Genomic DNA, 24,484 nt, shown 5'->3' with positions numbered 1-24,484 from the left:
GCCGACACCTTACCAATCTGCTAAGCTAGCCTAACTAATAGTACTGTACCAAGGTACTCTAACGAGATGAACTAACGTAAGAAGAGACTAGAATTTCATGCCGAGTTGCCTTCATCGTCAACTTTTGTTTCTGTAAATCCGACGGACCTTGGAGTTTAGAGCTTTAGTGGCCGAGTGCTGACCAACAGAGTTGAGTCACTAAAAGGCGCCGGTTCTTTCCACAATATTCCACCGTAGCCACGTGACGTCGGATTCTGGATGAGCTCCACTGGATAACCCAACGTCATGCTTGTCTGGCCAGGAACTTATATCGTCTGCGTTCCCGTCCCCGCTTCACCATTTTCCTTTGTAAACGCCTGCGTTATCGATCAACAACTGCCCCGACAGAACGAACGACGATGTCATTCACCCTCACTGTCCGCCAGGGCCCTGCGCGTCTTGCGCAGAGGCTTCCTGAGCTATCAAAGACTGCTTTCCGCAACTCCGCATCAGCCCGAAGCTTCCACGTCCAGGCCAAGCCCACAGCCAACTTCTTCACCTCACGCATCACATCAACCGCCACCCGCAATGCCTTCCAGCGAACGAGTCGCGCCGGCGGCCGTTCTTACCACCAGGCCCCCCCTACTGGTGTCGCAACAGCGCCTCAATCAATCAGCCGACGACTCTTGGTCGGAGGTGCCATCTTTGGTGGTACCCTTGTCGCCATCAACGCTGTCTTCAACCGGGAGACCCGTGAGGATGGTGGCATGCCCGTTTACGAGCGCGAATACCTGAACAACACCTTCTTGCACACTGGTCTCGGAATTGGTATCATTGGATTGACGGCTCGACAAATGGTTCAGACTGGCTTCGTGTACCGAATTATGGTTACCAACCCTTGGGTTGTTGGTATTGGTGGTCTTGCTCTCAGCTTTGCTACCATGATTGGAACCCGATCTATCAGCCCTGACAAGTAAGTGCTTCGAAAAAAGATAATCGATGACGAAATTGAGTCGGTTTTACTAACATCTTTGCAGCTATATCCCTAAGTACGCTATGTGGACTGCCTTCAACGCCACCCAGGCTGCCTTCGTTGCCCCTCTCCTCGCCTTCGTTCCTCCCGTTCTTCTGGGCCGTGCCGGTCTCTACACTATTGCCATGATGGGTGGTCTCGCTATCGTTGGTGCCACTGCTAAGCAGGAGAAGTACCTTTACATTGGTGGTCCTCTTCTTGCTGGTGCCGCTATCGTTGCTGCCTCTGGTCTCGCTCCTCTCATCATCCCCGCCACTGCTGTCCGAACTCTCGCTTTCACTGAGAACCTCTGGCTGTACGGTGGTCTCGCTGTCTTCGGTGGTTTCACTCTGTACGATGTCCAAAAGGTTCTGCACCACGCCCGTCTCGCTCAGGCTGGTGTCATGCGCCGTGACCCCGTCAACGAGAGTATCTCTCTTGAGCTTGACTTCCTTAACATCTTCATCCGTATGGTGCAGATCCTTATGATGCAGCAGAACCGCCGCAAGTAAGCGATGTTTGCCTTTGCATAAACCAGCTTTAGAAGCCCCTTGTATTATTTTTTGAGCAAAAAGGATTATTGTTTTGTCAGAGGTTAATGAACTCCTCTCTTCTGTTACTGATCAACCTGGCTTGTCGACCGAAAGAAGTTCCATTTATATTTTAAGGACTCTAAATACCAAAAGAAAATAAAATTATCAAATTTCTTCTCCAACTCGAATGATGAACCTTATATACAAGTAAATCCCGACTTTACATGGCATTTTCCATATATTTTCCTCTCCCTTTTCTTTTGTTGATATCATTTGTGACTTTCTGTTCAATTAGAACCCCAGCAGCTCATCTGTCACAACTTACTCCAGGGGAGGGAATGGTCTCATGAAGTGACTGGGGCACTCATAACCAGAGGGGTTGTTGTGTAGATAAAGCTGGTGGTACTCCTCAGCAGTCCACCACTTGCCAGCAGGCGCAATCTCAGTCACGATACCGCCCTTCCACCACTGTTTGTTGGCCTTCTCTGTCACCTCGCGGGCAATCTTCTCCTGCTCGGGGTTGTGGAAGTAGATAGCGGAGCGGTACTGGGGGCCAGTATCGGGGCCCTGCTGGTTGAGCGTCGTGGGGTCGTGCGTCTTGTAGAAGAATTCGAGGAGCTGTGCATATGTGACCTTTGTCGGGTCGAAAATGATTTGCGCGGCCTCAGCGTCTGTTGTGATGTTAGTCAACAATTCTTCAATATTCTCACTTGAAATCCAAAAACGTACGGCCAGTCTTGCCACCGCAAACGGCGCGGTAGCTAGGGTTCTCAAGATCACCACCGATGTAGCCGACCTTTGCGTCGATAAGACCCTTGTCGGCAAAGTGCCTGCGGTAGAGGTGCTCGGTGCCCCAGAAGCAGCCTGCGGCCACAGTGCAACGCTGAGCGCCCTCGGGAATGACTGATGCGGCGGATTGATCAGGAGCAATAGAGAGTCGAGTGGACTGTGTAAAGGGGCGGGCGAGACGCGCCAGGAAAGGAGGAAGGTTGAAGGCCATTTTTTTGTCGATCACCGCGGGGGTAAGTGTATATATGAATCGCAGTTGTGTTTGGTGAATGAGCAAGCGTGAAGAGAAAATGAAGCTATCTTGATAAAAAGGGAAGCGCAATGGTATTTGAACTTTTTCTGCGGTCAATGAATGACAAATAGTCTGTCCGGAGAATGGGGAATTGTGGAATTGACGGGAAGGTGGAAGGAAGGTGTGGCGGGCGGGGATGAGACAGTGCGTCACGGAAGTCGCAGATGACGATTGGATTAGAAGAGCTATATTGCTCTTTTGGGAAGGTGGCGGTAGGTAATCAAGGGTCTTTTGCCCCGCGGTTTTCTTTTTTAGTGAGAGGCTTTCTTATCCCCGTAGCTAGTAACGAGGCGCAATAATTAAATGGAATAAAAAATGATTGAGGCTGAGTTGTTTATTGATGCGCCTACTCATGAGTTAGACGAATGGAGTTAGAGATATACTGGTAACGTGTAAGCGGACTGTCTGATTGTAACTTTGGCGTATTGTGTAAGCTGCGATACGCCTATTATGAGACATACATCTATACGCACATATCACCTTCAACAAGATCCATTCGGATACTGTTTTTACTGGCTTCCAATTCATGTGCGTATCGCATCATCGATTCCTTTCTGCAGCCGCTCGGTGCCTTCATTATGCCTCCGAGGTCCCCGACATCCGGCAACGGACAAGGATCAAGGCCTGTTCGTTACATCGTCGCTTCACAAGAACGATAACCTCGGAAACTCTGGTATAGACGTAAAGCAACAACGTTGCAATACTATAAAAGTAAAGTAAAAAACAAGAAAATGAAGATAGACTTTACAACTGTTAGCATCGTCCAAGCGAAATCTCGGAAATCCGCCGTTACAGCACAATGCGAAGCTTAATGTCCAGCTTTCCCCGCCGACTCGGCCGACCTCGGTCAACGCCGATTGCATCTTACCTCTGTAAGGTAGCAGTGACAGGACTGGTTATATTGACTACGTTCCCATCTCCAAGTCTTTCCTACCCTTCATTGTTTCCTCGCAACAACTTCGCAATGGCTTCTTCAGAACTTGCTCAGCTTATTCCCCCCGACTCATGGGATTCGCATATGCATATTGTCGATGTTGAGAATTACGCTCTGGACCCTTCAGCAATATATCGTCCATCCTCGCACACTCTTGAGCAGGCCCTCAACTTTGAAACCAGCGTGGGCCTCCGAAATATCGTTCTTGTTCAGCCATCTATTTATGGCTTGAACAATTCGTGTTTACTTGATGGTCTGCGAGATCTTGGTTCGGAGCGTGGAAGGGGTGTCGTTGCAATTGACCCTGAAGCTTTTGACGCCGATGAGCTTCGCAAGTGGCACGAGTTGGGTGTGCGCGGTGTGAGACTCAACCTGCAGTCGGTTAGAGCAGAATTGGACGCGGCTGAATTGGAGCAACAGTTGACATTATATGCTGACGCTGTAAGACCATTGGGCTGGGTCGTTCAAGTTTACGTTCCCATGAAGATGATTGAGCTCCTGGAGCCTATCATCCCAAAGCTCAACATCAAGTTCTGCATCGACCACCTAGGACACCCGCCGCTGAAAGACCAACAGGTTGTTGAGATGTATGACCTGCCAGGTTTCTCATCTCTAACTCGTCTGCTCAAAAATGGTCTTACTTATGTCAAGTTATCGGCCCCTTATCGCATAGCCGCTCAATCAGATTACAGCGATCTGGATCCCCTCGCCAAAGAAGTAATTCGTATTGCAGGCAATAGCCATGTCGTTTTCGCAACTGACTGGCCTCACACGCGGTTCGAGGGTCTCGATATCAGGCCCTGGATGCAGAAAGTAGTTGGCTGGTGTGGTGATGATGAGCATCTCAAAGAGAGGCTATTCAGAGGAAACGCAGAGGATTTGTGGGATGTCAAAAGATCACCAAGAGCATGATCTGCACGATTGAGCGTGGGAGATTGAAGAATAAGGGGATGTATTGGCCGACAAGAGTTACAGGGGATTTGTCCAATTTTGGTATGTTTGGCTGCGATTTGTTGAAGCTAGCTATATATATTTATTAAATGCGACTTGATCGCCACATAAACAACGCTACTAGTACCCTTGAAGCAGATCCAGTCCACAGGTAGATTTAGTCGGCCCACAGCCGCTTATATACATTCTGTAAATTTGCTTTGCGTAGGATCGGTTCTTGGTAAACCCAGATGGCATCTACTTAGGCTGGTAGGCCAGGAATAGCACGACTCGCTGCGAACGTGAGAGATCCAGATATGTGACTCTTGATAAGAAGTCCACTTTTATGGCGCCCAGAATTCAAGAGATGTCTACTATGACCCGTACTGATCTTGAGGTCTGTTGGCATCATGTCTTGTCAGAGCTATTGTCAGGGACTCGTCGAAGCTTTTGATGTGCCCTAGCTCGGTCATCTCGAGCTTGTGGCCATCGAGTGGTGTTAGGGCGGATTGTTGTGCCTGACAACCATTCTCTGTTTGGGGTCCGATGTGTTCGGCGCAATCAAGTTGACCGACTTGAATATTGGACTTGGAATGCTATAATCCCAGCACATTTCGAAATTGGGTCATCGACCAGAATCAGAACCAAAACAGTAAAATGAGATGTGCCTAGCCGCACGATATCTTTCAACTGAAGTTCTGAGGATTATTCCCGGATTCATAAATAGCACCGACTCTTACACTGAGTGGCTCAAATGTGGACAGTGCTTCGAAAACCCCACGGTCAACAGCCATCGCATCCGGGTTCATATTGTCAGCCCAAGGAGTTTGGAACAACTGTTCCGGCTCATAGGGCGATTGCTGTGCGGGTATCTCAAAAGAAGATGGGTAAACAGTCTCGGTGACCGGTATGTCAGTCAGAATTGGAACTTCTGGCATTTGCTGCGGTATGGGTTGTTGAAGCGGTGTGTTGAAGCCTGGGTTGAGACCAAGGTTGGTCATTTCTCTAGTGATTAGATCTAGAGCACTTGAAATTACTGCAAGTGTGTCAGAACTAAACCAGGCATTCGGGCATGTTACTTACCCGGGTTGACGGTCTTGGCTTGTTGCAAGGCACGGACGCAAAAGTTCAGTTTGCGAACCGCCTGCTGGTTTTCCGGGGTAGCCTGAACTTGCAAAAGAAAGATGGTTGCCGCTATATACACACTGTAAGAGAGGGACAGAACACAGTGGCTAATAGTAAAGGTCCTGCAGAAGAGATCAAAGATGGCGATGATAGCTGTTGCAGACTTGACACACTCCACGAGGTGATTTTGCATGGGATGCGGGCCTTCGTCCTCTGGATACACTTGCCAAGAGAGCATAGGTCTAAAAAGGAGAATTCTGAAAGTATGATACAAGGCGCTTCGACACGGTTAGACGCTTCAAATGGCTGATAATCCGGGATGCTTACTTCATAGTAACAATATGAGAGGGTGGCGCTAATTCTGGCATGGCAGAGAGCTCGATCTTGAGGTAAGGCGGAAGTTGGTCCCACCATAGCTTCATGGCAGGGTCCTGCGTTTGCAGACACTCTTGCATCTCTGCCTCTGTGTTCTCCAACAATGGGTCGTACATGTGAATGAGAATTTCGTTGAAAATGACAGACAATCGGCATGCACTCATAAAGCACGAGGTAGAATGAGCTGTCGCAGGAGGATACTTCCAGTCTGAACCATTGGGAGAATCGAATGGAACCCAAAGTTCATTTTCGGCAGAGTCGTCCACTGAAAACTGTGAGCAAAGTTACAGACAAGGAAGGACACAAACTTACTAATGATTTGCGGCGGTGATACAAGCGTGTGTTGCAGTGAAGGAGAGCGGCCCAGGTAGAGGCTTATGATTTTGTCCCAGAAATAACAGCTCCAGTACAATCTATGCCTGATCTCAACCTCTTCGTCGGTCAAGTGAACGGATCCGGGGTATCTCTGTCCGTCGACGCATATGCCTAAATGATCAATGAGGCGGAAAGCTATGCCACTGTAAATCCAGGCTTGCGTTGTGTTTCCATGGCCACACTCTCCTGCACTAAGAAGTAGCAACGTCTGGACTGTTGGAATGGTACAAACGCCTCTGTTCAGTTCGTCGAAAAGCATGCTTCTAGCATGTTTTGCGAACACAGCACCGCCATCATAGGATTGGTCAAGCAGCTGTTTTGTCGAGGGATCGCTTTTACCCCAGCGAATAGAATGTGAAAGCATGGCATTAAGAAGTGTGTGAGAATAGTAAGGTCCCATTGATTGCATATCACCTGTTAATGTTAGGAGGATCTTACAAAAGTGTAGAGGTTGAGTCATACGAGTGAAGGCTGGCCTATAAATGAAGTTGAACAAGGGTTGGATCCAACACCAATGGACGTTTAAGAGATACTGAAATGGTTCCTGCGTGACGTAAGTTTGAGGGCACCAGTCACTCAAGGTTGGCGGACTTACTGGAATATCGGACAAGTTTTCCATTGCACGCTGATGCCATGCATTGTTGACTAGGCGTTCTCTCCTATGAGCATCTGAGTCAATGGAGGATATTGAATCCGGCTTGTGTTTGTGAGGATCACTGGGGAGGTTGAAAAGACTAGTAGGTCCATGATAGGTAATTCCACCCTTGTCGTCGATCTTGAGACCCATGAAGCTCCTCGTCATGGCATGTTCATCTGGATGGCGATTCAAGTCGTGGCCGTTCCAGACGCCCGGACTAGAATGATTTGAAGCGGCAATTGAAGGTGGGGATTTAATGGCAGCAAGTTGTTCCTCGAGTTCTTTGATGCGTTCCTCAAGTCGCTGTGTATAAGACAGAGTCGGGTTTCTATGACACGTGAGCAATTGCTCAGAAAGTACAAACGAGCACACGACCAAAGGGCCGAAGGGGTCAGTCCCACAGTTTGTAAATACAGTCATCGCTCCTGGCAGCACAACGATTGCATATGGGTTGCTCGCCGCCGCACTTGACCTGAGAAAGTATCAGCACCGGTAGGTCAGAGACAAAAAGTAGAAGTGTATGTATTGACCTTGCGCCTACGACACGGCTCACACGAGAAGGCGCTCTTCTTTGTGGCTTTGACGGATGACATGTTGTGCCACAACGTCTGGTGAGTCAAGAAGGTTCTTGATCGAATATCGGTTAAGAGTCGTGAGCTTTAGGCAATGAGCCCCGCGTTAGACATTGGAAACCCCACCTAAAAAGGTTGGCTTTGGCCGGGTCTGTCCGATGATGAAGTTGAAGCTGGATTATTGAACCGAGGGACAGGTTATGACAGCCAAGGTCACCTTTTTAGGGGTCAGAAAAGAGGCAAGGTACAGTTTAGGTCCGAGTAAACGAGAATTCCCCGTTTTGTGACTATGCAGTGCAGTTAAGAGACAGGTCACAGCCCAAACCAGTCCAGGCCGGGCCAGGCCACTCAGTACACCTACGGAGCCGACGTTGCGTTAGGCCGGTGCAAAAAAAAAAAATGACAGGAAGAGGCCGCAGTGGGGTGCGTTATAGCCTGTGTAAGAGATCCTTTTGACGCATAAAATCCAGGATCAATTGATGGTAACCGGTATCTTGATGAAAAAAGCCAAGATTGATCATCGAGAGTAATTGCAGTACAGCAAGAGATGATCACGTGGGTCATGCTCGTAGGATGGTTCCTGCCATTGGGATCAAGACATACACAGCCATCTACGAGGCGCTACCTTCCCTGTAATTCCAGGCTTGAATATCCCTGCAATGTACCGTTATGACGATTGATTACAATTATCGTGGCTTGGCTACAACATTTTCGACTCTATTCTCTTACTCAGAGGCATGAATCATTCCCCAATGCCATGAATCATTCTTCCTACAAAATTCCATCTTTAGCTGTCCGGCCAGGAGAGCCAACCCCGGGATTGGGACCTCCGTTCCGGTACCGAGGTGAGGAATCGGTAGAAGCATCTGATAAGAATCTCCTCGTGTCGAAGTCGATATAGCAGGTACACACACATAAATGGTGAGTGTTCATCTCGTTCCATTACTCACCGACAGTTTCTGATCAAGATTTTAATTATTCCACTGATCCTGTTTCACGTATCCTTTGATCCAGACCAGAATCATGAATTTGTTAACTTCGGGCGAGCGGATCCGATTCTACCCACTTTCACGGCGATTCAAGAGCATCAATGTCCGGCGCAGAGGATGTTATGGAGTAGGACCTTGAACAATATTTTCTAAACTCATAGGTATGTAGGTACTAACTAATATATTAAACAAATCTTAAACTGACCCGGGACAGATACTCCTCAACTCTAGCAACGCATACCTATTCTATATCCGAACATGCAGTACGCGCCTTGATTATTCTCAAGTATACACTGTATTCTACTCGCACAGCGCTCACAGCATGCGATGCTGATTTCACTTACATCGGACAAGTTCGTGCATGCATGCATATGCTATGTTTGACACTCACATCCTGTATCTTGGTTTCTGAGTTGTACAGCATGAGAGCCAAGGACTCGAAACAGCGTTGTCCTTTCATACGATGATACCACGTCTCAAAGTCCATACTCATGATCGAATACGACTTGATGGTGAGCTATAGTCAATTTTGAGGCTATAACCCAGGGAAATATTTAGTACAACCATTTAACTATTATGAGCTTCAAGTTTGACTTACAGACCTTTTCGCCACTTGATTACTACTGTCCCAATTTAGATGATCTTCAACAGGGATCATCCATGAAATTACGGCGGGGTCGACGAACACTGATCCATTCCCACCCGCACGTCGACGTGTTTCGTTTCCCTGTACTTTCTCTTTTCACCTTCGCCAATCCCTATCACCATGTCGTCAAAAGTAGGCTCCATGCTCAAGACCGCAGCCTACGCACTATGGTCCTTCCAGTGGGGTTTCTTTACGGCAACTTTCTGCATCTATCATGAACTCAGCATCCCGAACCCCTTTTACGCGGTCCTGACAACGGTCTTGACTTTGCCTATCCCCCTATCGCTGGAACTTTTTCTCCTTTACACTACAGCTTCTCGCTTTAGTTGTCTGGATCTCCACACCAGAAAATTTAACACGTTCTTCTATAAGACGCGGGACTGGGCTATGATCCTCCCCATCTTCAGCATCCTTTGGTTCCTATGTGTTTTGTGGTGGGGCCTCTTGGCTATGATGGACCTGTATTCTTACGGACCCTTGGCCAAGATCGTCGAATTTCTCTGTCTCTCCTTCAAGCCCATCGGCTATACCGTTTACATAGGGGGCGTGCTTTTGTATATCCCGCTGCCCTTTTGGGTCATCGTCACTGGCATTGGGGCGTGCAGACGGGTACGGAACCTGAAGAGTCCTGAGGAGGAGGAAGCGACCAACTTGACCACCAAAAATGACGACGAGGAGTGGAACGCTTTCCAGGACAATCGTGGTATCTGAGCTGGTATTACTTTCAAGAAAACTGATAGTCCTTGATAAAACTGTGGGTACTCCGAGACCTTATGCATAAAAGACTTCATAATCATATACCATCCTTTCCTCGTATTCTCCAGGATTCCTTCCATGTTATTATCCAACCAATCTTTCCCATGAACCCCCGTTGAGCCGTTATCGTGTCACAGACACTGATGCAATGTAGTATCCCATGGTTCGACACACCGATCCAGCCTCGTGCTGAATGCCCGCTGTACCGTCACGAGAACGTAACGACACTTTGCATCCTTGCACTGCTCCTTCCCGTGATACAGATACAGCTTGTGCTGAGCACATGGTCTGATCCAGACCCGAATGCGAGTAACGACCTAGACCATTTGATCATCAATGACGCTGTCATTTCTCTGGGGGACTCCATGATCCTTGGGCTCGATGGTGTCAGTATGAGTGTGGGGCATGGGTTCCTTTCCGTGGCCGAAGAAGTGATGGTGGCCGGACTTGTCAAGATCATCGTCATCCTGTCCCGGGTTGGCAGTCTGATACTCGAGCACCTTAAAGATCTTGTAGCAGCCGAAAGCCAGGAGAGAACCCATAAAGGGCCCGATGTAGTAGATCCAGTCGTAACCGTGGAAGCCCGCGACGACAGAAGGACCGAAGGATCGAGCAGGGTTGATGGATGTGCCCGTCCAGTTGGTCGCACAGATGTGGGCGATGAAGACGGAGATACCAATGCCGATGGGAGCAAGATGGGTGCTACGGTGCTTCTCGACGGCGAGGAAGTAGACTGTCAGGACGAGCTGGGCAGTGAGGAACATCTCGATGAAGACACCCTGAGCAACGCTTGTCCCGTTGCCGAGAGCATTGGTGACGAGAAGCTTGCCGGGGAGGAGTGCATCTGTAATGCCTGCAGCGGTGATGGCAGCGACAAGCTGTGTAGGGATGATGAGGAGTGCATGGATAGGTGTCACAGCGCCGACGAGAACTAAACCAAGAGTCACCTGAAGGGGATAGAATGAGCATGTGCGTTGGATAAAAATAATAAAAAAAGCAAGCTGGTACGGGTATCACTTACAGCCGGGTTAAACATGCCACCACTGACACGATAAAAGATCCAGACATTGACGGCGAGAGCAGTACCAAAAGAGGCAGCAATGTACATCAAACTAAAAGGCAGCAGAGCAGAGCCGGGATCCGAGGGACTGTTGGTGACGAGGGCAGTCTGGGCACCGATGAAAGAGAGCAGTAAGAACATGAACGTTCCGCAGAATTCTCCTAGGATGATGACGATGGCGTTTCTGATGCGGTCACGCTTGGGATTGCCTACACGACGGTCCGCGACAGCTTGCTCAGTTGGCAAGCCAGTCATGCTCGCGTCAGTTCGAGAGCCGAATTGAACCATTGTGATTGATTTATGAAGAGGTTGACTGGTGTTTGTGCGTGATGGGAAGGGAGGGGACGAAGAAGAGGAGGAGTAGATGGATGCTAGGCAATGATGAGGTATGTGAGAGTATACTGAAGGTCGATGCTGTTGGGCCTAATGAAATATAGTTTCTCGATGGCGCCCTCGGGGACTTTATATCTTGAAGAGAAGGGGGACCACGGCTCTGCCTGTCTGTTTATGGCGTCCACCATTCTCTCAAACCCGATCGAAGCACACCTTTTAGGATCAAACGGCCAATCTGAGTGGCGTCGATAAGTTAGTCCCTGAGGGTAACAACAGCCTCATGGCAGCTACTATCTACTGGGACACGGGCTGAGTCTGACAAGGAACAGTTGCAGTAAAGGTGGAATGAGCGGATGAATGGGGGCTAGACTCCGAAGCTCGTCTCATCAACCCCGAGATTGATACTCAGACTCCCAGGCCCGTCCAGCATGTAACTCGCAAGTTACGCCGCAAGTACAATGCCTCTCTGGGAGTCTCGTGATGGTGCAGGATTGCATATCACAGACAGGGAACTGGGTTATATGAACAGAGGGCCTTTTGTCATGTCTGTCTGCCCAACTTGAGTTGTTCAAAACACAGGGATAGGGAACTCAGAAGACTTTCATGATGATGGTTAACGAGCTGTACAACACATCCGTCGACGATGCGAGAATGTGACTGGCTTTCTCCCGTCTACGTTTGCCAGGGAGCAGTAGATACATTGGCTTTCTTAGCTCAATACGCCTCTCTCTAGACTCATCTGAGAAGAATGCGACTATTGCCATGCAAGCGGTTTTCAGCTCGCGATGATGAAGATTGGGGCGAGACAAGTGAATGACATACAAACTAGCCTAGGCCAGGACGGCAAAGCTACAGCCACTTGTGGAAAGGCGTGAACGACTTCCCAGCGTGTGTGTGTGTGTGAAGAGATATGCAAGTGTTGTCTAAGCATAGGATCGGTCATCAGGTCGGGACCGCGCCATCACGGACTCTCAGCGATGGACAGAGAATGCAGGGTAATATCGCTGAGACTTGGGGAACGTTAGCTCTGTCTCGGGCGACCACAGACAGAATGAACCCTAGGACGAACCACGAGGGGACAAGCAAGGTTTCATGTGATAACAAGCCTTGTTGGACAGCTCATCCTGTCAGCTTGTTGATCGCTGGATTGGTTTGTTATCCCCGCAAGTAAGCATGCAAAGAATAAACCCAAATTGAATGAAGAGCATGTCAATCAATGTCCGGGATATTCCAGATCTTAGCAAGTACCCGCCGATACTTGTAAACGGGAAGTACCTTTTAGACTCAACGGGTTTACATGGCTCAGTAGTGTTCCAACGTCTTCCAAGGTCTTGTCCCTTGGACCGCGCTATTTGGCCCTGGCTCAGCCTTCAACGTTCGCCCCTTGTAGAGGTTTTACTAGTTCCGATTATCGCAAGTGTCATAGCTGATTACAGCAGGTAATTTATCATGACGCTGAAGGGGTCAAATCCGTAGTCTGTGAATTAACTTTGAGCCAGCTGTACGACGGACGTCACAATGAAGGTCCATCAAAGCAGTGTGTCTTATAGGTTGGACGGCTTGTATCCGGTACCTTAGTAGTCTTCACTTATACGGTTATACCGGAACGGATTGTCCTAGAGAACGTTTCTAGTGAATCATTCCGTCACTGGTGGAGGAAACACTAGAGATAATTCAAAAGAGACACGGAAAGATCGGGTCTCCAAATTGAAGGTTTGGTACTGCATCTTGGCGATTGACTGGGATCTCACATGAATGGCCTCTAACTTGCAAGAGCTTATGGCGCACTCGTGGCGCAGATACGCATTTATTCCACAGCAACCAACAGCTGAGGGCCTGAGGGCGTAGAGTTTGATGGTGACAGGAAACGATGATACCCTACAAGGCTTCTACAAGGGGAGGAGTTCCCTCGAGAGCGGGGAAGCGGGAACAGGGACAGGCCATTGGCTTTATCTGATATGGTGCAGATCCATAACAATAGGCAATCTAATCCCAACTGGTATGTCCACACTGAACTATCAAGTCCCTTCAGCTTCTTCCCGCAAGCCATAACCTGGTCTAGCTCCACCGTTATAGTCAGATGCGGGAGATGGCCCGCTGCACTAGCAGTTAACACCTGAGCACGAGTCGATATCAACATGCAACTTCAAGCATCTGGGAATCACTAGATCCACGATAGTTGAGCGCTCTCCCCGAAAAGTAGCTAGACTACCAGAGCTGGATTGGATGGCCTCGTAACTGAGACATGTAATAACGGACCTGACTACCATGTGCGTGAAAAAGGCTTGTTTACTATTTGTCCCACCCTACAGAAGAGGGATAGCTAGAGCTAGGGCAAAGACAGATAATGGCTCTTTGAAGTCACAAATCCGATTCTCGACTTTCCCTATGTCTTAGAATAGGACTAAAAGGGACGCGCCGCCGCTCCCGATGTCAGCTGAAGATCCCTGAGGGAGCTTGAGCGCCTCTCCGGCGCCTCTAAACTCTGAGAAGGTATGCATTTTTTTCAGTTGCGCTGCGGCAAGAGACAGTATCGTGTGAATTGTGGAAATTCGTTTCCGAGTGCTTACTCCCGAGCTATGTTGGAGGACCCTGCAATGGACGGGTGAGGGCAAGAGAAGCGACTGAGGTCTGTTGAGGATCAACATGGCGTTGAATGCTATTCGTTATTCTACGACAACCAACCTTGTGATATTCTATTGTTGTCAGGATTATCCAGTTACACTTTCAAGCCCAATCAAATCACCCAGGTCTCAGACATGACTTGCCAACATGAGTGTTGTTAGGATGCAACTGTGCATTCGTAGAGAGCCTGAGACTGGCTTGAGTGTGGGAATGGGATTGTGGTGTGAAAGAGAGATACCGCATGTAAAACGATGCATAGACAATAGACAAGTCAAAACACGTAGGCTACCCTGTCGTTGAAAAAAAGAAAAGAACAAGCATCAGTGTGACTCGGGAGAATCATTCAAGATATGATCGACAGCTGTTGTTTGATCTACATCTTCTGTCAAGGGCCCAAGAACCATAGAAGTCTTGGAAATCTGGGGCCGAGATTTTAATCAGGGATGAAGCGGGTAAGCACGTTATATGTACTGTAACATGCAGACACTATTTTGGCATTTCGTGCATATCCAAAGGGTTATGTACTATGTATGTCGCCGTTGTTTCGACTATATAGCCTATCATGAACAACTTTCTAGGTCATGGATGGATGCAATCCTGCCCAGTCGTTGTTGCAGATGTATATGTTTGCTTTTTTCGCTTTACTTCTGCCGGCCTGATGAAACAAGATTCTGCAAGTCAGCCGCCTTTCTAGAAACCTCGTCCCTGTCGTTCTTCTCTCTTTTGCCTATCTCACATTCAAGTCATGACATTCTCCAGAGGCTCGTTGGCAGCCCACCTCTCAATGTTCTCAGCCTGCTGCTCATACCACGACTTCATGGTGTCCCCCTCTACGTATCCCATGTGAGGTGTGAGGAGGACCTGGCTCGATCCATCACGGCCCCAGTTCTTGCTTCGCCACTCGCTATCTTTCGGCAGAGGCTCGAGGTCAAAGACGTCGACAGCAGCACCCCTGATGTGGCCTGCTTTGAGATGATCGAGGAGATCTTTCTCAACCACTAACGGTCCTCGGGAGGTGTTGACAAAGAGCGACGTGGGTTTCATTTTTGCCAGGTCTTGCGAGTTGATAATGCCGCGCGATCGGTCAGAGAGAACAAGGTGTACGGATACCACGTCGGCATCGCTAAAGAGCTCATCTCGGCTTACTACTTTGAACGTCTTTTCGCCAACCTCGTCCTCGGCAGCAAGACCGGCTTCCCTTGCCTTTTCGTCTGCTGCCTCTTGAGTGAGGTTGGTACTCCACGCTATGATCTTCATGCCGAATGCAACGTGTAAAATCCGCGCGACGTCGCTGCCCAAACGTCCGAGGCCGAGGACACCCAGTGTCTTGCCGGAGAGGTCAGCAGCAAGGCCAGTTTGCCACAACCCTTCTTTCATAGCAGCATCATCCCTGGCGATACCGCGAGCGAGGGCAAGAATGAGTGTGATGCAGTGCTGCACGGTACTGCTGACGCCGCCCGTCTTTTTGCCGATCTGAGGCTTGACAACTGTTCCGGCGACGGGGATGCCTCTTGCTTTGAGAGCGTCCATGTCCAAGGATCTATTCCTGAAGGCTGTTGTAAGTAGCAGTTTGAGGGATGGAAGTCTCTCGATCAATTCTGCGGGGAAGGGTGTGCGCTCTCGCATTGTACCTGAGATGTAATTTAGCCGATTGCTCTCGACTTCGTTTGTAAGTCAATATACGTACATATCACTTCATAAGGCTTCAATCTCTCTACCAATGCATCCCTGCCTTCCTGCGTGTTGTCTGGGTGGTTGTAAGGCAGCACTGTATCCTTGAGAGACACGACTTGATACTTTGACGAGTCAAGTTTTGTGAAGAATTGGTCTGCAATGCCTTGATAATCATCAAGGATTGCCACTTTTGTCGAAGCCATTCTTGGAGGTTGTCGGATGTTTCCTGGTGGTGGTGATGAGATGTAAGATGCCAGTGATGGTGTATGAGTGAAATGTCGTACAGTGGCAAAGCGTCCAAAACGATTACAGAGGCTATGAGAGATCATGTACTCAAAGGAATATATGTCGACGGCGTTAGAAGTGCAATAACAACCGGGATTTATCGTAAATGCGACTGTTTAAGAATACTGGCAGGTAGAGGGAGGCTTGAAGTTGATTACCAAATGTCGTGAGCGGCTAAGGTCTAAGCCGGGGACGCCGATCTCGGATAATGTTTTCGGCAATCTTGAAGTCAAGATGTCGCCATAGTTTACCAATAAATCAACTAGCTACTACATCTTGTAGTAAATAAAACTAGCAATTAAATGTTCTAATGTGTATAAGGATAAATGTTTGGTTTACATCTTGCTGGGCATTCTCATAGCACCATCCAATCTCATAACAACTCCATTCAGCATCACATTCTCAATCCCCTGTCGCGCCAATTGCGCAAACTCATTTGGCTGACCAGCTCTCCTTGGGAATTCCATCGCACCCTCAAGACTCTTTCTGACCTTTTCGGGCATCACGCTCGTCATTCGGCTCTCAAAGAGACTTGGCGCAATAGTCACGACTCGAATTCCAAATCGCGCGAGGTCTCTCGCCATGGGTAAAGTCATGGCCGTTACGGCGCCCTTGCTGGCAGAGTAAGAAACTTGACCCTTTTGACCATCGAATGCTGCTGAAGATGCCACCATGATGACAACGCCTCTCTCGCCGTCGGGTCCTTGAGGATCTACCTTGGCCAGATGCTCCAGAGTCTGGCGGACGAGATCGATGGTGCCGCGGAGGTTGACATTGAGGACAAAGTCAAAGTTTTCCAAGTCAAAGGCGGTGCCATTCCGGTCAAGGATCTATACCGTTTTGATCAGTCTCGCTCTTAATCACACTCTTTGAAGATCCAAAATCTTACTGTTGCGGGTGTCGAAACACCAGCTGCTGCTATCACACCTCCTAAAGGCTTGCCTGTCTCCTTTGCCCACTTGGCAGCATCTTGCACTGCTTTGGTAACGCTCTCCGTCTCCAAAACATTACACTCAAAGAATTTGGTGGATGTGGAGAGTTTCTTAACCAGTTCTTGACCGGATTCTTCGTTCATATCCAAGATGGCTACATTACCGCCGTTGGCGCATATATCCTCTACACAAGCCTGACCAAGGCCTGATGCACTAAAACATGCCTAAGTTAGTGAGTGTTGTGGATAATTTGTCAAAGACACCGATATTTGCTTACCCGCCAGAGATGATGAATGTACGATCCTGAATCTTCATTTTGAACTTTTGATGTTGATACGAATGCTTGTAGAGATAGGGGAAAGACGATGTTGATGTCGTATTGATAAAGTCTAGGTAGGTCATGTAACATGTAATGGATCGTCTCTCGGCACGTGGCTGAACAGCCGAATGCCTCGGCATTTTACTTACCAGGTGGTAACTAGTACAGAACAATACCATCATGGCTTCAAAAGGCTGCAATGCATAACTCTTAAATAGCATCTTACAGAGATTCAATTCAAGACCTTAAGAAGAACATTTATATCGTTGGATAGTCACCAAGTCACGCAGATGCTCAAAAGTCAAGTCTAGACAATGTCCAAGGCTGTAGTCTAGGGTAATGCAGTTTCGACATATTTGTGTCTCCAACTCAAACCACATCAGTCATAATTATACACAAGGGCATTCCAATGATGGATTCTTTGTAAATTATGTAGAAAAGTATCGTATTTTAGAAATATATCAGTACAGTCAACACCGCTTTAAGATCGGCGATGTCGTAACTCCACCCTCACTTAGACTGAGCGGTTATCCAACAACTCAACGGGGACTACCAAATCATTAACGCAACGATTAGAACTTAGAGTTGGCGTTGGTTGTCAAGTCAAGTCGTCAGATTAATTACAACATCAACGGCTACTTCACAATCAACGACATTTATAACCTGTTATTGGCAACTATCTGTTGAATAGAACACAAAAGTCTGAAACCCCCAGATTTGTCTAATTTGTGAATCCAACTAACAGACGCAAGCTCTCTATCGTTAGCCAATTACCCTGATAAACTTGACGCTACAGTAGCTTCAATACCCAACAGCTGGAGCTGATCCACCCGAATTAAGCTAAGCTGCTAGGGTAGCCAAGCTTTGGCGGTGTTATCGGGCTGCTATTTTCATCGTCACGTTATCACTGCTTTATGACGCTATCTCTTGTTTTAGGGGACAAAGGTGGGCTATTTACAGGCGACCCACCCTTCCAATCGCCCTCACCGAACAGGGCAGGGCATTGCATGGCATCCCATGCCATGTACTGTTCCAGTAAAACATCCTGGACATCCGTTTCATTTTCAAGCATCGCATTGCCATTTTGTCAATTTTTAACTTGTCAACTACACGCATGAATGACGGGTCTTCCTCCTTTCCCTCCCTATAACTACCTACCTGATCTGATCAGCAATCAACCGTCCGCCTAATACACGCTTTCCTTCTCTACATACACTGCTGCGACAGCTCGCCAAAGAGCCAAGATATCCGACGTCACTCCAACCACCTAAAACCTATCCGCGACTTATCTTCCACAATCTCGTTACTTTTCCAAAATGACTAGGCCTCGTCGGCACTCCGGCGCGAGCGAGGAGAGCTCGGGTACGGCTCGCGAGCAGGTAGGCGATCGGAGCAAGGCCATTTTCATAAACGAGACGACTGACTTCTGGTGTCAAAGGAGCTAGGGAGCATGTACGATTACCTGGCCAAGATCATATTGCTTGGTCCCAGCGGGACGGGAAAGTACGTCATCCCCCAAGACAGTCGGCGAACGAGATAGCGATCGCAAATACCATGATCAGCGACCACCAGTGGCTGACCCTTGCGCGCATTTATAGGTCATGCCTACTACATCGCTTTGTCAAGAATGAATGGCGAGTCTTGTCGTCGCAAACCATCGGCGTCGAGTTTGCCACCAAAATTATCAAAGTCGGTACCGGGTCAAGGCGAAAACGGATAAAGCTTCAGGTACATCACTCGTTATTGCGCAACAACAGAGAGTGGGATATTGACGTGACACAGCTTTGGGATACGGCCGGGACAGAACGATTCCGATCAGTCTCCCGTTCCTACTATCGAGGCGCCGCGGGCGCTATTCTCGTCTACGACCTCACGTCGCACGCATCCTTCCGAAACCTACAACCCTTCCTCAATGACGCTCGAGCCCTAGCATCCCCAAACCTTAGCCTCATGCTCGTAGGCAACAAAGTTGACCTTACCGATACGCTCGTCGATACAAGTCTTCCACCCCCGACACCGAACAGCGTTACCTCAAACTCAACCCTGACATCTGGTATGCTCGGCGGCGGCGGCAGCTCTTACACAAGTACAGCCACAACCAGAGATCGAGGCGCATCCATAAGCGCAGGAAATCAGCTAAGAGCGACTATTGCGCCAGAAGGCAGAGAAGTCACAAGAGCTGAGTCCAGTCGATGGGCCAGCACGGCAGGAATATCAGTCGTCACTGAGGCGAGCGCATTCAACGGCGAGGGCGTTGATGAGATATTCGAAAGGCTAGCAAGGATAATCCTCACAAAGATTGAGCTCGGTGAGATAGACCCTGACGATCCGGCAAGCGGCATCCAGTACGGTGATAGCGGTGGGTGGAACACAGCCAGTGATGGAGGCAGTATTAAGAGTTCCATGACTGGTGCCACCGTAGACGACGTTCACAACGGACTCAGGAGAAGGCGAAAGAAGAACCGAACTCAAAATTGGGGACTGCGAGAATGGGAAGAAGTGTTTACGTTGAGTAGTAGAAGGAGAGGAGGTGGCTGTTGTTAATCGCTTAGATTGTGGATGTCCTCTCATGTATGCTCATGAGCTGGTGCTGTCTAAGATGTCTGGTTATATGCTTAGACTGGTAGTGTTTTTAGGAAAGTGGTTTCGTGGGATATTCGTTTAGGAGCGCGTTGGCGTTTTGGCATAGATGATTGGGGTTTCAGGTTGCGCAAACTGATAGGAGTTCTTTGTTTGTGCAGGTCCGACCTTTACTTGTGTCTAAACCCGTATATAGTCACGACAACTATTAGTCGCGATTGACGGACTGCATTGTTATGACGACCATGCGAAAGGCAACAAGAGAGTCGAACACGATGTCAGTTTTGCTTTACCTAATATCTCATGATTATATTCTATTAGGCCTTGTGTTTGATGCTGTTTATGTGAAAACCAATGGAGTCGCTAGCACTGGATAGACTAACCGACATTCGAAAACGATCCAATGAAGCAGGATTCAAGTGCATATTTCGTATGTATGAACCGCCGATCCTTATACATTTGTGTTATTCACAATGTTCAACGTCATTCAGCCTGGATTTACCACCAATTGAGGTGAGGGGTCGGTTTGACGGGTTAACGTCCCGTCGAAGCGGAAGTGGGTGTTCTTCTGCTGTGTCAAGGTCGGGCATCGTGTTATTCCCAAACCCACCACTGAGAACGGCGCATTGCAAGGATTGATTGCTTGTCTTACGAGGATCATCAATTAATGAGGTGTTGTGAGACTTCCATGCATCGCGGGGTTGACGGCCACACTTGCTTGCACCTGCCCAGTTGAACTGAACTGAACCCTCCTTCTATGTTAACAGGACAAATCATGGTAAAGGTATTCTTCACACCTTCTTCTCTCATAACCTAACTACTACCTCCAACTCCATAACTGACATCTTTCACCAGCAGTTGACTCATCCTGATTGCTCTCACAGCACTTTGCGAACAGCCTCAGTGAGAGAAGACTCCAGTATGGCTCCCCGCACTGTTACTCCCGTCAATAAGAATTGGCAGTTCAAGCAGGAGAAGGAAGACGACGCCTCTTACTTGCCTGTCGCCCAGTTCCCAACCAACGTTCATCTCGATCTGCTTCACCACAAAAAGATTCCTGATCCGTACATCGGGAAAAATGAGCTGCAAGTTCAGTGGATCGGAGAGACTGCTTGGGTCTACAAGACTACATTTTCTAGCCCCAAGATCGGTGATGGCGAAAAGGCCGTGTTTGCCTTTGACGGCCTCGACACTTTTGCTACTGTCAAACTGAATGGCGAGAAGATTCTCGAAACAGAGAACATGTTTGTCCCAGAACGTGTGGATGTCACGAAGCATCTCAAGGAAGATGGCGAGAATGAGCTTCACATCAGTTTCGATGCTGCCTACCTGAGAGGCTGGAAGTTGACTGAAGAGCATCCTGATCACAAGTACATCGCCTGGAACGGAGACGGCTCGAGATTGCCTGTTCGAAAGGCACAATACCACTGGGTAAGTTATAGTCTTGACCGATACATAAACTTCCACGACTGACCATACTCAGGGCTGGGACTGGGGCCCTGCCATGCTCACATGCGGTCCCTGGAGACCTGTAAATCTCGAAGTATACGAGTCCCGCATCGTTGATCTCAACTCTGAATCAGAGGTCGAAGAATCGCTCCAAACAGCAAAGGTCATCGTGCATGCCGAAGTCGAGGGGAAAGCAACAAAAGTCCGCTTTGACGTTTCTCTGGATGGAAAGGGGGTCGCATCAGAAACCGCACAGGTGAAGGGCGAACATGCAACCACGACGTTCCATATTCAAGACCCAGCTCTGTGGTATCCAATTAGATATGGAAAGCAACCGTTGTACACAATCAAGGCAACTCTTCTCCACGGCGACGACGAAATTGATTCCGTTTCTAAAAGGGTTGGCCTTCGCAAACTCGAGCTTGTTCAGAGAGAACTTGATGGGCAACCCGGCACCAGCTTCTTTTTTCAAGTCAACAACATCCCCATCTTCTGCGGCGGAAGTAACTGGATCCCGGCAGACAATTTCATCCCTCGGATTTCCAAAGACAGATATCGTGACTGGGTCAAGCTTGTCGCAGAAGGCAATCAGTTCATGTTGCGAGTTTGGGGTGGTGGCATCTATGAAGAAGATGTTTTCTACGATGCTTGCGACGAGTTTGGAATTCTTGTATGGCAAGATTTCATGTTCGCTTGTGGAATCTATCCAGCATGGCCTGAGCTGCTCAGATCTATCGACCAAGAGGCCCGAGCAAATATCAAGCGACTGCGACATCATCCATCCATCGTTATTTGGGCGGGAAACAATGAAGATTACCAAGTGCGCGAGTCAGAGAACCTCACTTATGACTTTGATGACCATGACCCTGAGAGCTGGCTGAAGACTGATTTCCCAGCGCGTTACATCTACGAAAAGCTTCTCCCAGAGGCTTGCAAGGACCTCAATTCTAATGCTGTCTATCACATTGCCAGTCCATGGGGCGGAAAGGTCACCACCGATCCTACTATTGGAGACATCCATCAATGGAATGTTTGGCACGGCTCCCAGCAAAATTACCAAGATTTTGATAAGCTCGTTGGCCGCTTCGTTTCCGAATTTGGCATGGAGGGTTTCCCAAATATCAAAACCATTGATGCATTCCTTCCAAAGGGAAAAGACGACCCTGAGAGGTTTGCAAGCTCGTACACCGTTGACTTCCATAACAAAGCGGATGGCCAACAGCGCCGATTGGGCCTATACATGGCAGAGAATTTCCGGTTCACCATTGATCCTCTGGAGGACTACATCTATTACAGTCAGTTACTGCAAGCTGAGGCTTTGGCCTCGGCTTATAGACTCTGGAAGCGACAGTGGCAGGGCCCTAAGAAAGAGTATTGCAGCGGTGCTTTGGTATGGCAGACCAACGACTGCTGGCCTGTCACCTCGTGGGCTATCTGTGACTACTACCTCCGTCCAAAGCACGCATACTATACCATCAAGCGAGAGATGGCCCCCGTCACTATTGGAATGACGCGCCGAGAGCACAAGCACCCCAAGGACAAGTACACTCGAGTTGACGTCGAAACCAAGACTCAAGTTGAGATCTGGGGCAGCAACCTCAACTTGAGAGACGTGACTGTAGATTGCGTAGTCAAGGCTTGGAATGTCGAAACTGGAGAGGAAACTTACTCCCAAACAGTGTCTTCGGAACTCGTTCTCCAAAGCAATCGTTCAACAGAGATCAAGATATTGGACGTGCCCGTTGAGAAGCCTCACGCTGACCTTGAAGCAAAGACTGTCGTTGGTGCTTACTTGTACCTAGATGGCAAGCAGATTGCGCGATACGTCAACTGGCCCGAGCCGCTCAAGTACATTCACTTTCAGAAACCCAAGGAGCTCAAGGTCAAAATCAATGAAGAAACGAACACCGTTGAGATAAGTGCTGAGGTTCCGATGAAAGGACTGGCCATGGAATGCGAAGATGATGGTGTCAGATTTGATGACAATTTAGTTGACATTGTCCCTGGCGAGGTTGTGAAGATTGGTATCAAAGGAGCGAAGAAGGACACCGTCCTCAAGACACAGTATCTGGGGATGCAGATCCATGCTTAGGTGGAGAGGTAGCATTCGAGTTTATCCAGTACGATGTATCAAGGTACGGAAGAACCATTCGGACTGTTGAAGTTACTCAAATCAGAGCCGGGACAGTACTATCTTATCAAAATTTTGACCTTTGACAATGCTACTAGGCCTACTCCTAGTTCGAAGAGCAAGGTTTGCTCGGCGGCTTCTCCGTGTTATATAGCTTGAACGATCATCGTAGCTTCGTATAGATGCACAGCACTCCTGTCTCCTAGTTGTTCAATAAGAAAATGACAACGTATGCTGCATTCATATTCTATCTTCTGGATCGAATGCATACATAGTCGGCTCTGTGAGTGTGTTCCGGTGTGTTAATTCAGTCTGAGACTACGTGGAGACAAGACGAGTGAATGGATAAGTGAAGGTTCCTTGAGATGTCCATAAGGTGTGCACAATAAAAACTTGCTAGAGTGTTGAAATCCCATATTAGGAACGATGTTAATATTTCTGAGTATATGAAAAGCTCTTCATCACAGCTCATATAGAGGTTCAAAGCATGGCTTGCTGACACAACACTAGCTCATAAAATGCCCCAGTCGCCTGCGCTCACCCAGTGGGAGTTATAGGACAATGGAAGCTGGCGCACGCCACTCCTGTACGAATATCTACACGTTATACTGATGCAATACAACTTTGTAACACAAGGATTACAGGGTTAAGCATGCAATAACAAGCCTCGAAATGTCAGGGAAAGGGTTGCTTCGCATGCCCCCTTTGTCATCCCACCTGAGATAAGAGGTACCTTTCTGACTGAACAGTAAGTTAGAGAGGTTCTTGTGGATCTTTCTTGCAATATGACGTTTCCCTCTCCGTATAAAAGAGACACTGTGCTGTCTTGAAGCCCATGCCCAGCCATATCCATCGTCCTGCCTAGAAGTCTGATTAAGGTTGTGTCTGACAAAGCCTACATATCCATAGATAGTGGAAGAACTAACAGCCAATATCTGGCGTCGATACTGACACCCTTATCAGCAGGATGTTCCCGAATCTACGATCTGAACCTAATAGGGGTCGGTACCTTATGCAGATGAGAGGCTGACAGTGTCAGCCAACATCTTGTGCTCGGCAGTTGAGATGTAAGACTGGGTACGATCAAGAGTGACGAATGTAACAATGCAAGACTGGTTATCGACTGCCGACAGCTTTAACGATGACCTGCTA

The 24,484-nt window shown here is 48.4% G+C and overlaps 10 protein-coding genes across 10 annotated transcripts; 5 read left to right on the top strand and 5 right to left on the bottom strand.

Moving 5' to 3' along the window:
- Window positions 1-398: 398 nt before the first annotated feature.
- FPSE_09958 (uncharacterized protein) lies at window positions 399-1,503 on the top strand (the record flags this gene model as incomplete). The annotated part of the gene is made up of 2 exons (XM_009263075.1): window positions 399-952; window positions 1,017-1,503. The coding sequence occupies 2 exons, from the start codon at window positions 399-401 to the stop codon at window positions 1,501-1,503; spliced, it is 1,041 nt and encodes a 346-aa protein (XP_009261350.1).
- Window positions 1,504-1,845: 342 nt separating this feature from the next.
- Window positions 1,846-2,524, bottom strand: FPSE_09957 (uncharacterized protein; the record flags this gene model as incomplete). Its single annotated transcript, XM_009263074.1, has 2 exons — window positions 1,846-2,195; window positions 2,254-2,524. 2 exons carry the CDS (start codon window positions 2,522-2,524, stop codon window positions 1,846-1,848), a joined length of 621 nt encoding a protein of 206 aa, XP_009261349.1.
- Window positions 2,525-3,569: 1,045 nt separating this feature from the next.
- Window positions 3,570-4,451, top strand: FPSE_09956 (uncharacterized protein; the record flags this gene model as incomplete). Its single annotated transcript, XM_009263073.1, has 1 exon — window positions 3,570-4,451. The coding sequence occupies one exon, from the start codon at window positions 3,570-3,572 to the stop codon at window positions 4,449-4,451; it is 882 nt and encodes a 293-aa protein (XP_009261348.1).
- Window positions 4,452-4,843: 392 nt separating this feature from the next.
- Window positions 4,844-7,574, bottom strand: FPSE_09955 (uncharacterized protein; the record flags this gene model as incomplete). The annotated part of the gene is made up of 7 exons (XM_009263072.1): window positions 4,844-5,065; window positions 5,210-5,505; window positions 5,553-5,836; window positions 5,922-6,234; window positions 6,282-6,777; window positions 6,940-7,309; window positions 7,537-7,574. 7 exons carry the CDS (start codon window positions 7,572-7,574, stop codon window positions 4,844-4,846), a joined length of 2,019 nt encoding a protein of 672 aa, XP_009261347.1.
- Window positions 7,575-9,308: 1,734 nt separating this feature from the next.
- FPSE_09954 (uncharacterized protein) lies at window positions 9,309-9,899 on the top strand (the record flags this gene model as incomplete). Its single annotated transcript, XM_009263071.1, has 1 exon — window positions 9,309-9,899. One exon carries the CDS (start codon window positions 9,309-9,311, stop codon window positions 9,897-9,899), a length of 591 nt encoding a protein of 196 aa, XP_009261346.1.
- A 362-nt stretch (window positions 9,900-10,261) lies between these two features.
- On the bottom strand, window positions 10,262-11,292 carry FPSE_09953 (uncharacterized protein; the record flags this gene model as incomplete). Its single annotated transcript, XM_009263070.1, has 2 exons — window positions 10,262-10,891; window positions 10,966-11,292. The coding sequence occupies 2 exons, from the start codon at window positions 11,290-11,292 to the stop codon at window positions 10,262-10,264; spliced, it is 957 nt and encodes a 318-aa protein (XP_009261345.1).
- A 3,408-nt stretch (window positions 11,293-14,700) lies between these two features.
- On the bottom strand, window positions 14,701-15,839 carry FPSE_09952 (uncharacterized protein; the record flags this gene model as incomplete). The annotated part of the gene is made up of 2 exons (XM_009263069.1): window positions 14,701-15,593; window positions 15,650-15,839. 2 exons carry the CDS (start codon window positions 15,837-15,839, stop codon window positions 14,701-14,703), a joined length of 1,083 nt encoding a protein of 360 aa, XP_009261344.1.
- A 417-nt stretch (window positions 15,840-16,256) lies between these two features.
- On the bottom strand, window positions 16,257-17,168 carry FPSE_09951 (uncharacterized protein; the record flags this gene model as incomplete). The annotated part of the gene is made up of 3 exons (XM_009263068.1): window positions 16,257-16,751; window positions 16,811-17,066; window positions 17,131-17,168. 3 exons carry the CDS (start codon window positions 17,166-17,168, stop codon window positions 16,257-16,259), a joined length of 789 nt encoding a protein of 262 aa, XP_009261343.1.
- Window positions 17,169-18,488: 1,320 nt separating this feature from the next.
- FPSE_09950 (uncharacterized protein) lies at window positions 18,489-19,716 on the top strand (the record flags this gene model as incomplete). Its single annotated transcript, XM_009263067.1, has 3 exons — window positions 18,489-18,551; window positions 18,611-18,675; window positions 18,771-19,716. 3 exons carry the CDS (start codon window positions 18,489-18,491, stop codon window positions 19,714-19,716), a joined length of 1,074 nt encoding a protein of 357 aa, XP_009261342.1.
- Window positions 19,717-20,673: 957 nt separating this feature from the next.
- On the top strand, window positions 20,674-23,293 carry FPSE_09949 (uncharacterized protein; the record flags this gene model as incomplete). The annotated part of the gene is made up of 2 exons (XM_009263066.1): window positions 20,674-21,183; window positions 21,236-23,293. 2 exons carry the CDS (start codon window positions 20,674-20,676, stop codon window positions 23,291-23,293), a joined length of 2,568 nt encoding a protein of 855 aa, XP_009261341.1.
- Between the last annotated feature and the right edge of the window lie 1,191 nt (window positions 23,294-24,484).

The sequence above is a fragment of the Fusarium pseudograminearum genome, chromosome 1, assembly GCF_000303195.2.
Source record: "Fusarium pseudograminearum CS3096 chromosome 1, whole genome shotgun sequence".
Classification (NCBI taxonomy): Eukaryota; Fungi; Ascomycota; class Sordariomycetes; order Hypocreales; family Nectriaceae; genus Fusarium; species Fusarium pseudograminearum.
The sequence above is the reverse complement of the archived record's forward strand: the minus strand, read 5'-3'. Positions and strand labels throughout refer to the sequence as shown.